This window comes from Microcebus murinus, chromosome 9 (genome assembly GCF_040939455.1).
Source record: "Microcebus murinus isolate Inina chromosome 9, M.murinus_Inina_mat1.0, whole genome shotgun sequence".
NCBI lineage: Eukaryota > Metazoa > Chordata > Mammalia > Primates > Cheirogaleidae > Microcebus > Microcebus murinus.
Window position 1 is genome coordinate 7,965,604 of NC_134112.1, and position 14,235 is coordinate 7,979,838.

Here is a 14,235-nt window from a genome sequence, read left to right on the forward strand (position 1 = left end):
GTCCTGGGCTGTAGCCCTGGGAGTCAGCTGTGCAGCCGGCCTCGAGGTCACAAGTCATGAGAGAAGCTCAGCGAGAGAGGCATGCATGTGACCTCCCCTGACTCATCTCATGAGCCGATCTCCTTGTCACCTCTAACATGACCCCAGTGGAAAGCACACAGCATGAGCCTGGGGTCAGGGCCCTGTCCCCTCCTCCCAGTCCCATGCAGGTACACACAGCATGTGGCTGGGTTCGGGGTGTTGTCCCCTCCTGCCCAGTCCCACACAGCTGCACACGGCACGTAGGTGGGGACAGGACACCGTCCCCTCCTCCCTAGTCCTGCACGAGTTTGCGCTCATCACTGCCTTTTGTCTGTAAAGTACATCTCTGCCTTCAGGTCCCCTTGGGCGTCATGGCCAGAGCGTGACCTTGCTGAGTGGCAAGTTGATGACAAGGCAGCCTGGCTGGACAGTTCAGGGTCCTTTTTCACTTTCTGGATAAAGGTCACACTGGTGCTCTGCAGGCTCCTTAAAGTGGGCCTGGCTTCAAGGTGCGGCCGGCCTTTCCTGCAGCAGTGAACCCTGCCTCCACGATCCCCGGGTCTGGCTCTGCCCATGGTTTTCCCAGACCTCAGCGGCCGCACGTGCGGTCTCCTGGTACAGGCGCCTTTCTCTCTGTCTCTCTGTCTCCCAAACTCCCGTTTGCTTTGTCCGGTTACACCTTTACCGATGGTTGTGCCTCTCTTTCAGTGTGCCGGCCCTTTCTGAAGCTCTACCAAGCCATGCAGCCCGTGTACACCTCAGGGATCTAGTAAGTGCCGCCCCTCCCACGGGACTCTGCGCAGCCCCAGAGCCTCAGCCGCGCCCCCTGCAGGAAGGGGGGAGTAGGGCAGAGAATGCAGGGAGCCAGAGAGAGTCTGGAGGGGAAGCCCTGGGCTGTGTCCTGGCATCCCACCTCCACCCTCCCTCCTGCCCTGCGAGGTGTCTTGTTGCTGTCACACCAGTCTGCTCATGAAGGGGCGTGGGTGCCGGAGCAGGGAGGGGAGAGAGGGCCATTCCAGGCCCCTGTGCATACCCGAACCCGCAGATGCTCAAATCCCTCATTTACAGTGGTGTAGTATTCGCACACAGCCTGTGCCCACCCTCCCCGTACTCGGCCCCAGACTACTCGCAATACCTAATATAAGGCAAATGCTGCGTAAATAGTTGCTCTGCTGTATTTTTAAAATTTGTATTCTTTTCTATTGTTATTTTTTATTTATTTTCCACGGTATTTTTGATCTCAAGTTGGTCGAATCCATGGGCGTGGAACCCACAGATAAGGAGGGTCACCTGTAAACGTGTTGGAGAGAGTCCTGGGACTGGGTTTCCTTACGGTTTTTCTTTCTCTCTCTTTGCATTTGGGTACAGTGGAGCCACACGTCCTCAGAATTTGTATGAATTTCTGAGGTTTTTTTGGTTTGCTTTTTTCATGTGGATAAGCATTTTATGAGTGTTAATGGAAACTGAGTAAGGGTAACAAAGGTTCTCACCACTCAGCTGCTGTCACCGTTGTGGGTTCGAGTTGGACCCCGCACATGCTTTGGAAGTTGCACCTCAGCCTGGGACTGAAGCTGCGGCCGTGCACACCAGGCCCTTCCTCTGAGGCTGCAGGGTCCCCCCGGGCCCGGGGTTGGACCTTAGTCACTGCGGGTCGGTCACGGAACATGAGGATGCTGTGAAGACCCTCCCTGGCCTGGGAGCTCTCCTTTTAGGTTAATTTCCATGGTGTAGATTCCCAGGAATTGGATTCTCAGTTAATCAGGACGTTTTGTGTAATTTCTGAATTTTTTTTTTCTGTTTTGAGACAGAGTCTCACTCTGTTGCCCAGGTTAGAGTGCCGTGGCATCAATGTACCTCACAGCAACCTCAAACTCCTGGGCTCAAGCGATCCTCCTGCCTCAGCCTCCTGAGTAGCTGGGACTGCAGGCATGGACCATCATGCCTGGCTAATTTTTTTTTCTATATATTTTTAGTTGGCCAATTAATTTCTTACTATTTTTAGTAGAGACAGGGCTCTCACTCTTGCTCAGGCTGGTTTCGAACTCCTGACCTTGAGCGATCTGCCTGCCTTGGCTTCCCAGAGTGCTAGGATTACAGGCGTGAGCCACCACACCCAGCCTGAATTTTTAATTCTAGTGTTGCATTTCTCAACATGTGTTCTTCCCATGAATGATGGAGTTGCATAGTGATCTGCCTTCTTGTTTATCCCAAAGCAATGTTGGCCCAGAAAACTCTAGCAGGATCTGCATTGCCATCGAGCCGGCCCAGCTTCTGAAGGGGGACGTCATGGTGAGTGCCCGGATGGCTGGGGCATGGTCCCCACCCTCCCAGCGACAATGACTCAAAAGGGAGAAATGATTCTATTTTAGAACAATAACCACCCTCCCCCAGCAAACCCTGCAGGAAAAATGAAAAGTACCCTTAACCAATTGCCTTATGCTATTTGGTTAATTTTCTGAGTAAAACTATTTTAATTAGAGGTACAGAACAAATCTTTGTCTTTGCTTCTCTTGCATCACAGAGCCACTTGATATACATACACGGGACATTAAAGTCCTAATTCAGCCACTACACTAACGGGGGTCCCCATTTTTCTGACAATAGGGTATAGAGGTAGAAATAAAATATTTATTTGCTATTAATAGCCAAATTGTGAAATAAAAGTGGTGTTACTATAGCTTGATTAATGATTGAAACTGATTTCTTCAGATAATTTTTATTCTTGGGCGTGTTGGTTCTTGGAGGAGATTAGCTGTTACATTTTTGCCTTTTACTGATCTTGAATACAGAAAAATTCATACATTTAAAATAATTTTAGGAAAGGTTTAGTCTAAAATAAGGAAAGCTTTTATTTTTTTATTATTTTATATTTTTGAGACAGTCTAGCTCTGTTACCTAGGCTAGAGTGCTGTGACGTCATCATAACTCACTGCAATCTCTAACTCCTGGGCTGAAGCGATTCTCCTGCCTCAGCCTCCTGAGTAGCTGTAACTACAGGCGCACACCACGGTGACCGGCTAATTTTTCTATTTTTATTAGAGACGGGGTCTCACTTTTGCTGAGGCTGGTCTCAGACTCCTGAGCTCAAGTGATCCTCTCACCTAGACCTCCCAGAGTGCTAGGATTACAGGGGTGAGCCACCTCGTTCCTCCAAAATAAGGGAAGCTTTTAAAGCGTATGTATGGCTTTGAGCATGCACGGAATAACTTACCTGTAATCTTTATACTCGCTGTGATAAAGTGATAAGAAGATTCAAGAGTTGGCTTTCCATTTTATTATAAATGGCCCATCTAAACTCTTTCCCCTGAAAATTTGGATTTTAAAACCGTCTCTTAGTGGATGGGCAACTCCTCACCTTGCCCATCTTGTATTTGTACAAAAAGCTAATCAGGAGGGGACCCATGGATACAGCCATACCTGCCGAGTCCCTCTCAGTCCCAGGCCACAGGGTCTGTCCTATGACTCGCTCACAGCCCTGAGGACAGATTCTTCAGGTGGCCTGGGACCGCGGCCACATGGCTGAGCCCTGCCCTTTGCAAGGCATTGCACCAAGCACTTCACAAACATCGCTTCACAGGTGAAGAAACTGAGGCTGGGTTGCCTCAGACATTGTTATAGGCTCTCTTTCTCAGCACCCTAGTCTACGGCTCCCAGGAAAAGGGACCGGGGGCTGGAGGTCTGTCTTCCGAGTGCTGTGCATCCGGGCCTGGTTAGGAGCAGAGGGAGGGTGAGGGGGTGGTGGTGGGAGGCTTCTGCTCTTGGGCTCCTCATGTCTTCTGCCCCTGCTGAGTGTAGCCCCAGCCTGGGTCTCCCAGGACCTCCTGGCACACAGTGGTGCTCAATAAAGGCTCAGCCCTTTGCCAGCACTTCATTCTGCCAGCGGCTCTGGAGCTGGGACCAGTGTTCTAGCTTTAAGGAGAGGCCACAAGGGGCTGGTGGTGATGCTGGCAGGATTTGGTCTCTACCTGCCATAGGAGCAGGACTCTGGAGTTGGCACCTCCAGGTGGGTGCTCCCTGTCTTCAGGCCTTCAGTGACTAGTAGTTAGAGGTAGTAGTTAGGGTCCCTTCATGATGACCTTCAGGCATTGGCCAAAATACAGATGTGGAAGGTGGGTCTCAGGCTGGGATGCATGGCTCCCCAACCTCTGGAAGAGCACAGGTGACCTCTCACATCACCATGTGTGGGCTGTTGGCTGCGGGATCTTTGTGAAGCCGGGGGTGGCAGTCCAGAGGCTGAGAGTTCCCTGGGAAGTGGCCAGCTGCCCCCTCCCATCCCTCTCTCACTCCACTCTCTCTTATTCTTGCCTGCCCGCCCACCCGCCCTCCCTCCCTCTTTCCTCCCATCACTGTTTCATACCACTCCTCCTTCCTGTTGTCATCCATCCAGTCAGCCTTTAGTGAGTGTCTGGTGCGTTTCTGAGTCCCTGCGCTTGGCCCTCGGCATAGGAAGGAAGGGAGGGGTGCGTGACATCTTTGTCCTGGAGGAGCCCGGTGGGGACGGGCTGTACAGGAGGGGACCCATAGGTGCCGTGAAGCCTACGGGGCTGTGGTGGGATGGGTGGCCAGGCCAGGGGAGGACTGAGATGGAGGTGACCTCTGGGTTGGTGCCAAGCTGGAAAGGGTGTCAGGCATGCAGGGCGCAGTGTCACAGGCTTCCGGGCACCTGCTGGAGGCTGAGGCCTTTGCTAGGATGTCTCTCTGTGAGGAAAGCCCTCATCTTGGAAGGTCGAGGCCAGGTTTTGTAGCACTTGGATGTTTGCGTAGTTTCTTCTGGGAAGTGTGGACCTCTGTCCAGGGAGGACCTCGATGAGGGTTTATGAGGTCAGGTGAGCTCACTCACAGGGGTCTCCCAGGACAGCCCTGGCAGAGGGTGGAGCTGTGTCGTGAGCCTGGGGCATCACCAAGGCCACTGTCGCCCACCAGAGCAGATGGTGGCTTGGCCTTGGGGGTGACCACCACCTCCTCCCGCAGGAGGGACCCTTGCAGGCCCCACGCGTGGTCTGTCCCACCCCGGTGGGCCGAGCTTGCAGCTTGGGCAAATGTCACGTGCAGCCCCATCGCAGCAGCTGGCATGTGGCTGTGAGCGGGGGGTGGGGTGATTCGGAGGGGACGTGGTGGGAGGTGGTGGTTTGGCACTCGCTCACCGAGGCAGGCCCAGGAATGGGGCGGGCGGGGAGGAGAGGGTGAGTGGGTGAAGGAGGCGCTGGTCGCCGGGCGTGCCCGTACCCGGCCGTTCCCCGCGCGGCTGGCTCCCGAAGGTCCTGGCAGTTCTGGCGCGAGGAAGCTGTGCGCTGCTCAAGCTCGGGAAGGCACGGCCTGCGATTCGCGTGAAAGACGATGCCTTCTGGCATCCCAAGGCCACAGGCAGGCACCTCTCGTGGCGGTCTGAGGCCGTGGCTATTCACTTGCTGGTACAGTGGAGTTTTGTCCATCGGCTGAAGGAGCCATTCCCTGTCAGGTCTGGAGCTTTCTTGATCCTTTGCTGTGGCAGGAAGTCCCAAACAGTGACTATCTGGACCTTCCCGGAAAATTTTATTTCCAATTCACACTCACGAGTCTACCTAACGCTGAGCAGAAACGCTGGAAGGGGCAGGCAGGTGCGGGGCGGGCAGCCCGGCGGGCACGTGTCCACGCCTCTGCCGGGCCCCGGTCTCTGCAGGAGCCATCAGCAGGGACGAAGTGTCTGGCATGTGGCAGGGGCATGGCCTGGGCTGCAGGCTAGGTCGGTTCCACACTGTGAGGTTCTGGGCTGGAGCATGGGGTCCTCGAGGCTCCCTGATTTGTTCCTTACAGACAGCCTCGGAGGCTCCAGCCCTGAGGAAGTAGCTCTGTGAAGAGGGATGCTGACCTCGAGGGACAAGGAGCAGTTGGAACGTGGAGTGTTTTAGGGTAGAGGTGGGGGCTGCGAGGATCCCTGGAGTGAGTTGGGCACAGATGGGGTCACCTGTGGTGGGACAGGTGCCAGGTGTAGGCCTCACCTCCTGACCCAGGTGAGAGCAGTTGGGAGGCCAGTGTGGAGGGTGGGCTGCTGGGAGGACGTCACACTTAGACTTTGCTACGGGAGGGCAGGGCTGTGGTGAGGTGGGGCACTGGCACTCGAGGGCTCCCCCCTTTCTTCCGGGTGGCCTTCCAGGCTGTCTGAGTCCGTTTGTTCGGGCTGCTGTAGCAGAGTATCATAGGCGGGGTGTCGTGTGCACCACAGAATTTGTCTCTCACAGTCTGGAGGCTGGAAGTCCAAGTCCAGGGCCCCAGTAGACTCGGGCTGGCAAGGCTGGCTTCCGGTTCATAGAGGGCGCCTTAGCACCTGTCCTCGCGTCTCGGAAGCCTCCAGGGAGCTCTCTGGGGCTGCTTTCGTAGGGGCATGGATCCCATGTCGCCCTCCTGACCTGTCACCCCCCAGAGGTCCCACTCCCTATACCGTCAGCTCAGGGTTAGGAGTCCAGCATGTGAATTGGGGACACAAACGTTCAGTTGGTAACAGACTCACATCTCCCTCACAGCTGCTCCAGCCCCCCGGCCATCCAGATCTTTCCAGGCCTTCTCTGTGCCTGGCTGCTGGGCCCCTCTCGGGCAGCGCAGCGTCTCTGTTTTATCTCCCTCCTTCTTACTCAGGTTGCAGAAAGGATGGTTGTGCTCTGCGCCCCCTGCTCACTCCTGGGCTCAGTGAAGGCGCCCTCTCCTTGGCCTCTGGCCACATCCTAGGGACCTGGCCCTTCCGGCCTGGCCTGTGGTGCCTGCCCAGGGGCCTGTTCTCTTCCCGTGACTTCCCACCTCCAGCCCGTCCCTGCTGTCCCAGGCTGGTGTTCTCCAGGCTGCTTCTTCTCCTGGTCCTCTGACCCCCTCACTGGCTCTAACCTGTCTCTAGTTTGCTTTGGATTCAGAGCACGTGGCCCCAGCCCACCAACGTCCACTGGCCACCCCATATTGCTGAGTTGATCCTGCCCTCTATCCCTAAGCCCTGCTGGTTTCTGGAGCTGCCCATCTACCAAGTCCCTGAAATCTAAACTCGAGCTTCGCCCTAGACACACCCTTGCCTCACATCTCACCCTCTGTGCAGATGTGACACTCAACGAGCCCTGCCTCTGCCCACTGTGACGTAGGCTCCAAGCAGTCCCCTCCTCTCCCCAGGCCGCTGCCTGTCCCCCTGAGCCGTCTCCAGGCAGTGCAGCCAGAAGCTCGCATCTGGCCGTGGTTTCCCCACTGCAGCCCAGCATCTGTGGGAGGAGATCCCAGCACCTGTCCTCCCGCCCCGTCATTCAGCCCAGGGACCCTGTGCTGGTGGTCACTCTGGGCACGGTCCCCTCGTCCCTCTCCTCTGTCTTGCTCAGGCTGCTCACCCACATCAGAGGGACAGCTCTGTGCTCCCGTGACTCCCGGGCTATGGCTGTGCCTTCTCTGAGGCTGGGCTCTATGCCCGTCTGCACTTTGAGACTGGCCGGTTGTCACTTGTTGCAGGCTCTCTAGAGTCTGTCATGCTGCTCCTCAGAGCGGGGACAGACACTCAGTGGGCATCTGAGACGCTCAAGAAGAGCATAGGGTCTCCTGATTGGTGTGTGCCTCAGGGGCTGGTGCTGTGCCGGGTGAGTCATTTTCGTCCCCACCATGCGGACAGGAGCCGTGGCCGAGGCAGAGCACTGCAGGCCAGAGCCGCACCCCAGCGCCGTGGCTGTGCCACAGTCTCCAAAAACCGAGTGCACGGTGAGCTGTGCGCCTGGGGGCTGCCAGCCCCTCTGCGAGTGGAGACGGCTGCTGGGTAGGGCTGATGCTGTGTGACACCTGTCCCAGGTGTGACCACATTGAAGCCAAAGCCAAACGTGCCTGGAGAATCCGGGAGCGTGGGAGTTCTGGAGTTTAGGTGTCAGGTGTAGCTCCAGGGGGTCTCTTGAGGGCCGTGCTTCCTGCTGTGGGGCCCAGCGCACTAGTGATTCGTTCCCATTGGACATGCCAGCAAATAGGAGATTCCAGATCTTGTCACAAGAGATATTTTGATAAAATAATTTCCTTCCTGCACTTTTATTCCTTCCTCACATGGATTATTTTTAGGACTGCAGTTTGATTTGGTTTATGCTTCCTGTGTTTACGATTCCTTCTTGTACACTCTGCAGTATTTTCGGCAGTGTTATCAGATGGGAGGAGGAAGATGTGGTTAACAGCTGAAAAACGTATTTTTCCATCGCAGAGGATCATTTTTCCTTGCACTGTTCATAGAAGTGATTAGCTAAGAGGTTTAGTGTGGTTACATACCTCTAAAAAGCCTAAAATACTTTAACTTGTTATGTTTTGCCAGTGCTGCCATAACAAAGTACCCCAAAAGGGGCCTTGGTCTCAGCTTAATCAACAGAAGGTCATTCTCTCGCAGTTCTGGAGGCTGGAAGTCTGGGATCCGGGTGTGGGCAGGGCTGTTTCTCCCGAGGCCTCTCTCCTAGGCTCATAGGTACTGTCTTCCCCCTGGGTCTTCCCAAGGTTTTCTCTCTGCATCCTAATCTCTTCTTATCAGGATCCCCATTATAATTCATTCAGGCCCACCCCAATAACCCTTGTAAAGACCTATCTCCAAATATCGCCATGCCCTGAGGCCTTCAGCTTATGAATTTTGGAGGGACGCAGTTCAGCCCATAACACCTTTGTTCATTAAATAAACCTATTCTGGGATGTTTGGTAAGATTAATGATGGAATCAAGTGCAGCTGCTCACCCAGCACCTTTGGCTGTGGTTTTTCACCAGCGTGCACTCGGGAGCAAGTGCCCACGGCCTGTGTGTGGCCTGTGCTGAGCACGCGGGCGGTGCCGGATGTGTTCAGTGCACAGGTCCTGTTCCCCAGAGTTTAGGTTCCAGTCGTCCCACTAGACGAGCAGGCAGATCACTGCAGTGCGGACAGAGCTGAGAGTGCTGGGGTGTGCGTGGAGATAAGACTTGAAGGCTCGGGTGGAAGGGACAGTTTCTGGTGTGTCAGATGAGGAGCAGCTTCCTGGCACAGCTGAGGGTGGGGGTGGTGGACTGGAGTGCAGAAGCCAGGGGTCACTGCTGACACTCAGGCAGAGTCTGTGGAGTCTGCGTTGTGCCGACACCCACAACTCCTGTGCTGTTGACTCCACTTGAAAATGATCTCAGGGATCCCCAAAGGCAGAGAAATGCTGTAGCATCTTCCTTGTCCCTGGCAGAGCAGCCCTGGAGAGGCGCATGAGCCATGCCCCTTCCTGCTGTTCAGATTGCTGAGTGTCCTGAGTGTTTATGACACAGAATGTGCCAGTGCCACACTCCTCTTCTCCAGCTCCAATTGGACCCCAAATGGCACATGACACTCATGCTGCCTTCGCTCTGTCCCCTCCTCCTTCAGTTTTGACCTGTTGGTACTTGATGTGCACCTCTGCAAGTTCAGTGAGCAAATCTCGAGTTGAGAAGGCTCAGATGGGGAAAGAGGTTACAGGGCCTCTTCTGCATAAAGTGCGAATACGCAGGCGGTTTCATTCCTTTTGGCAACGCCATTGACTTGGAAAGGCTCCTGAGGAGTAGAACATTGATTTGCCACCGGAAGGCTGCTGGTATCTCAGTGAGCTTGCTCCCTCTGTCTGTCTGGGTGTTTTCTTAGGCTGTCTCTGTGCCTTCTAAGGGGGAAAGTAGCTTCCCAGGCTGGCTCACCAGCCTTCCTCTTCCTCCTTAGAAAAGGCATCCTGTCTTCTTTAATTTCCCTGTCCTTGATTTTGGTAAATGTCTGCCTTGTCTTCAGGCACGGCTGCCTGTCTCTCCTCAGGAGGACTGTGCATGGCACGAGGAGATGCTGGCAGAGATAACAGAGGTCACATTCTTAGAGAAGGCAGGGCCAGAGCGGAGTCTGACAGGCTGGGAACGTGATTGGGAAAGAGGGACTCCGTTTGCTGTTCCTTTGACCCCAGGCACTGGTGGGCAGTGCTGTGACCAGGGACAGCAGAGTTGACACTGACCCACGGTCTTTGCCTCAGCAGGGCCAGCCCCACCCCGCTGGCCCCTCCCAGCCGTGCATCCCGCCTTTGCAATGTGCTTTTCGCAGAACATCGGATTCTGAAGCCCGCTCCTCTTCAGACGGGCGGGACCTCGAGAGGTTCAGCAAATAGGGTGCTGCCGGGTAGTGGGCAGTGCCTCGGTGAGGGCAGCCTAGTCCTTGCATAACCCGCTCGGGCCTTCTCGCGGGCAGCAGGCCCCTCAGGCATCTGGCGGGGATCCTGGGGCCTGACCCAGCTTGCCCACCCCCACGGCCTGGGCTCCGGGTCTGAGGCTTGTAAACACCTCTGTCTGGCATGCTCCGTCTTGCTGCCTCACCCTGGCAGACTCGTGGCCACTTGAATCCTGTGTTCACGGTTGCTGGCTCTGTGACTTCTCTCTAATGACCTGACGTGTAAACAAAAGTGATGCCTCCCCAAGAAGTGTTCCCAAGTAGCACTCTTCGTTTCTTGTTTGTTGCTGAGGGCACTTGCATAAGGGAAAATCAAAGTGTTCTGAGACTGTGCCCCAGGCAAGGTTTAGATGGACTTCCTCGGTTGTACCCAACACCAAGTTATCTTGTGTTGTCTTTCTGCCTTACTGTAGTGTGAGTCTTCTAGACCTGTGCCAGGTCTCAATCCCTGATGTCATCTCAGCGCAGTGGACTTAGTTGTGGTCCCATTTGCAGCCAACATCCACTCACCTTTCAATTGTTTTAGCTCATGCCTGACAATTTGTGACCATCTGAAATCATGTTCAGCTCCTAGTGAGATCACGGTTACCGTTGGCCCTGCATGATGTAAGTCTTTGACTCACGAGGCTTAGTTATCAAACTTTTTAACCTCCAAATTTATGGTTGTAGCCCATTCCTTGAGGAAACAGATTCCTTGAGACTTAGTCAGTAGGGGCCACCAGCAAAGCATAGAACGAGAGTGTGACTCTCTTTTCTGTGAGGGGTGCTTTGAGGGTTCTGCCATTGTGCTTAGAAATTTCAGGGGACGTTGGAATAGGATCTGAATAACCCTGACATTAGCTGCGTGGGGCAGGAGAGTGGGAACCGATTACACTTGAGGGGTGATTTCTGAATTGGGGGCAGGCACCCCTGGGGCTGATACCTTAAACCCTGACACCCTTGGTCCAACGTGCTTTTTCTTTTGATGATGGAAAGTTTGAAATAGAAAGACAGCCATGTGGCCCACGGAGTAAGCAAGTCTATTAGCATATCATTTATTTTGTAACACCAGAATCATAGCTTCTTGGAGAACTCCGTGTGCCTGCCTTTGGACTTGGCCTCCTCCCGGGGCAAGCAGGATCAAAGCATGGCTCATGCCTGGCCACCCATGACTGGCCCGGTCCTGTTGAGGGCACAGGCACATTTTCAACCATCTGTTAGAAAATAAAGTTGGGCCAATGTTTCTGAATTGCTCCATCGGACTACAAGAGAAGCGTGCATGCAGAGCTTCCCACCGAGTCATTACTCGCCCCGTAAGACATTTTTGAATACCACCGGCCCCTCTGTCTTGAAGCTTATATGCCCTTTAAATAGTAGATATGTATAAACATATCATCTGTTGTTGGATTTACAAATTCTGTTAATAGTGCTAATTTAATCTTTAAAACGAAATAGCAAGGTTAATATTATAATATCCATTTTGCAGTCGGAGAACATACACTCCAAAGAGGCTGTAACTTTCCCAAGATTGGAGAGCTCCTCACCAGTCCCAATGTCCACGTGCTTTTGCTGGGGGCTCTGCGATAGCACGGTGACAAATTCTGCACATCATTCGATGCAGGGCTTACTATTTCTTATTTTATTTTTTCACACTACAAAATTGTGACTGCAACTCTTTGAATTGTTGTTTTAAATGCAGATATTCTAAAATCTGAAGGCAAAAGATCAACGTATTCTAGAGACACTCTGGGGAGACCCAGGTAAATAAAACTACTACAGCCAAAGGAATGGGGAAAATGACAGACTTCAGTCACTCTAACCTTTGCAAAATGTCTGCATTACTCTATATTCTAAAGGGAAGCATTTGGGGTCCTTGTACTAATATCAAGCACAGTGTTGATCGTTGTTTCTATTAAGTGTTAAGAGCGCAGTTGTGATATCTCGCCGCCAATACTAAAAATATTTATTGATACAGATAATGAACAATTACTGCACGATCTGGAAGGCCCCAGATGGGCGAGTGGGTCTGGTCTCAAGGTCTAATCTGCTGCACTGATGGTGTCTGCCATGAGCCCCGTGTTGGGGAAGTCCTGCGTTTTTCCATCTTTCAGAAGAGAGCTGGTGTCGGTTCTGAGTTGTCGGGGGCTTCAAGGGGGGTGTTTGCCTCCCGATGGATGGGAGACACTGTCAGTGTGAAGCAGAGGGAGAGTGTATAGTGAGGGGTTGGATCTCAAGCCAGCAAGCAAAGCTATTGTCGTGATACCCATGGCAGCCCCTCAGGAGAGGGTCACCGGGTGCAGGGCAGCAGTCGTCCCTGCATGTGACATTGGGACAGACATTTCATGGACCAGCCCTGGGGGTACTTGAGACCCTGTGCTGTGCAAAACAGGAATCGTCTCACAAGAGAATCACCCGGCCCAGAGTGGTCCCTGTGCGCTGAGGGCGTCTGGGAGCTGCCCGGCCTGGGCCCCCAGATTCCCATCTCCTTCCCTCCCTCACGCAAGGCAACAGCATGGCCCTCCCTCCCCCGCCCGCTGGAGGAGGGTTGGGATTCCTGCCCGCTGAGTCACTGCGTTGTGTGCAGCTGTCTGTCACCAGAGGAGTGGGGCTAAGGCACAGCCTGGGCTCCTGGAGCAGGTGGGCAGGCGTGGCCAGCAGGGGCCCCAGGGTCGGGGCCAGCTGCCCCACGGTGGGCTCTGTGATAAGTTGGGGTGGGTAGGAGAGGAGCTTCCGTCTCACAGGGGGAAATCTCCCCGGGAAAGGGAGCAGCGGATGGGGACGATGCACTGCCACCCGCTTCTGCAGCTCTGCGCTGGAGCCTGCAGTGCCCCCACACTCACCTGGACACTACCTGCCCGCCAGGTGCTCACCCTCAGCCTGCGGCCCGAAGAGGGGACCGGGCTGCCGTCCTTGCTGCTGTCCCTGCATGCCTGCGCTGGTCTGCCTCCCTCGCTGGTGTCAGCTGTTAAGATCTTGTTTTTATTGGTCACGTCTTTGGTTCCCCTAAGTATTTATAAAATTTGAGAGCAAGACTGGCTTGAATCTGGGCCTCTCTTCTCCTTTTCCCACCCCAATCTCTTTTCATTCCCCAGTTCCCTGGCGATGAGCGGGAGGGGACAGACGGGGTGGTGGTGCCCACAGCCCAAGCAGGGCTTGTGTGGGCTTATCCCCAGCCCAAAGGCTCCCTCCTGGGGGTCTCCACTGCAGTGTGACCTGGGCCACAGCACTTAATGGTGGTGAGTGTCTGCCTGGGGAGCTCAGAAGAGGGGTAAGGGTCCTCTTGGAACATTCTGGAAGCAATGCTGTGAGCTTGGCTTTGCTTGAGTCTTGCTGAGAAGTCGGAGGTTCCCAGAACGGTGGAGATGTGTGGCCACCGTGCCATTGGCTGTTGGAAAATGAGCTGAGGTTTTGGCGTTCCTTCCCAACTCACGTGCAGGCCCAGCCCGGCTCTGGTCCCTGTGTTTATGGCAGGCCCACCAGTGCCCAGCCGGGCAGCGAAGGCTCAGCGTGTGTTTCTCAACAGGGAACGTCACTCTGTGGACGTTTTTCATTTATTTACCAGCCCGTTTCCTTACAGATAGCACAAAGGTAAACAGCTTCTGGGTCTGCCTGAAGGGTGGCAGTTCCCAGCATCCCTGGGCAGGGGCCACTCGGGCCTTGCTGTCTTCTGGTGGGACAGTTAGTTGCTCTCGCCAGTGGAGGACAGAACCTTCGCTTGGGGAGTCCCAGACGTTGCCGGTCTGGGTCGCACTTGCTGCAGCTGCTTCTCGTTTACCTTGGTGAAGTGAGTGAGATTTTAAGGCCATCTTTCACCAAGAAAAGTCTCTTACAGAAGGTGGCTACTCCAAAAGCTGCCCCTCCCCCAGTCCTGCTGCGTGCACTGTTTGACCTGAAAGCAGAAGCCAGCCCGATTCGGGCCCCGGGCACCCTGGGGCCCTGGAAAGATGCCACCACCTGGGGGCCTGCCCCTGCTGTCTGAGTGCGGGGTGTCCGGTCCCTGCAGTACTCCCCGACTGTGACCTGAGGCCCCTATGGCCAGTGCCACACACAGGCAGGAGACGCAGGGCGGCCCCAGGTGTAAAGAT

At 54.5% G+C, this 14,235-nt stretch overlaps 1 protein-coding gene across 4 annotated transcripts in view; it reads left to right on the plus strand.

Moving 5' to 3' along the window:
- Positions 1–14,235, plus strand: part of TNS3 (tensin 3) — a 268,396-nt gene that overhangs the window by 146,696 nt on the left and 107,465 nt on the right. For all 4 annotated transcript variants that reach the window (XM_020289931.2, XM_020289928.2, XM_020289930.2 and 1 more), the window contains 2 exons: positions 730–790; positions 2,235–2,310. In XM_020289931.2, coding sequence (XP_020145520.2) covers positions 730–790; positions 2,235–2,310 — 137 coding nt within the window. The remainder of the gene's footprint in view (positions 1–729; positions 791–2,234; positions 2,311–14,235) is intronic.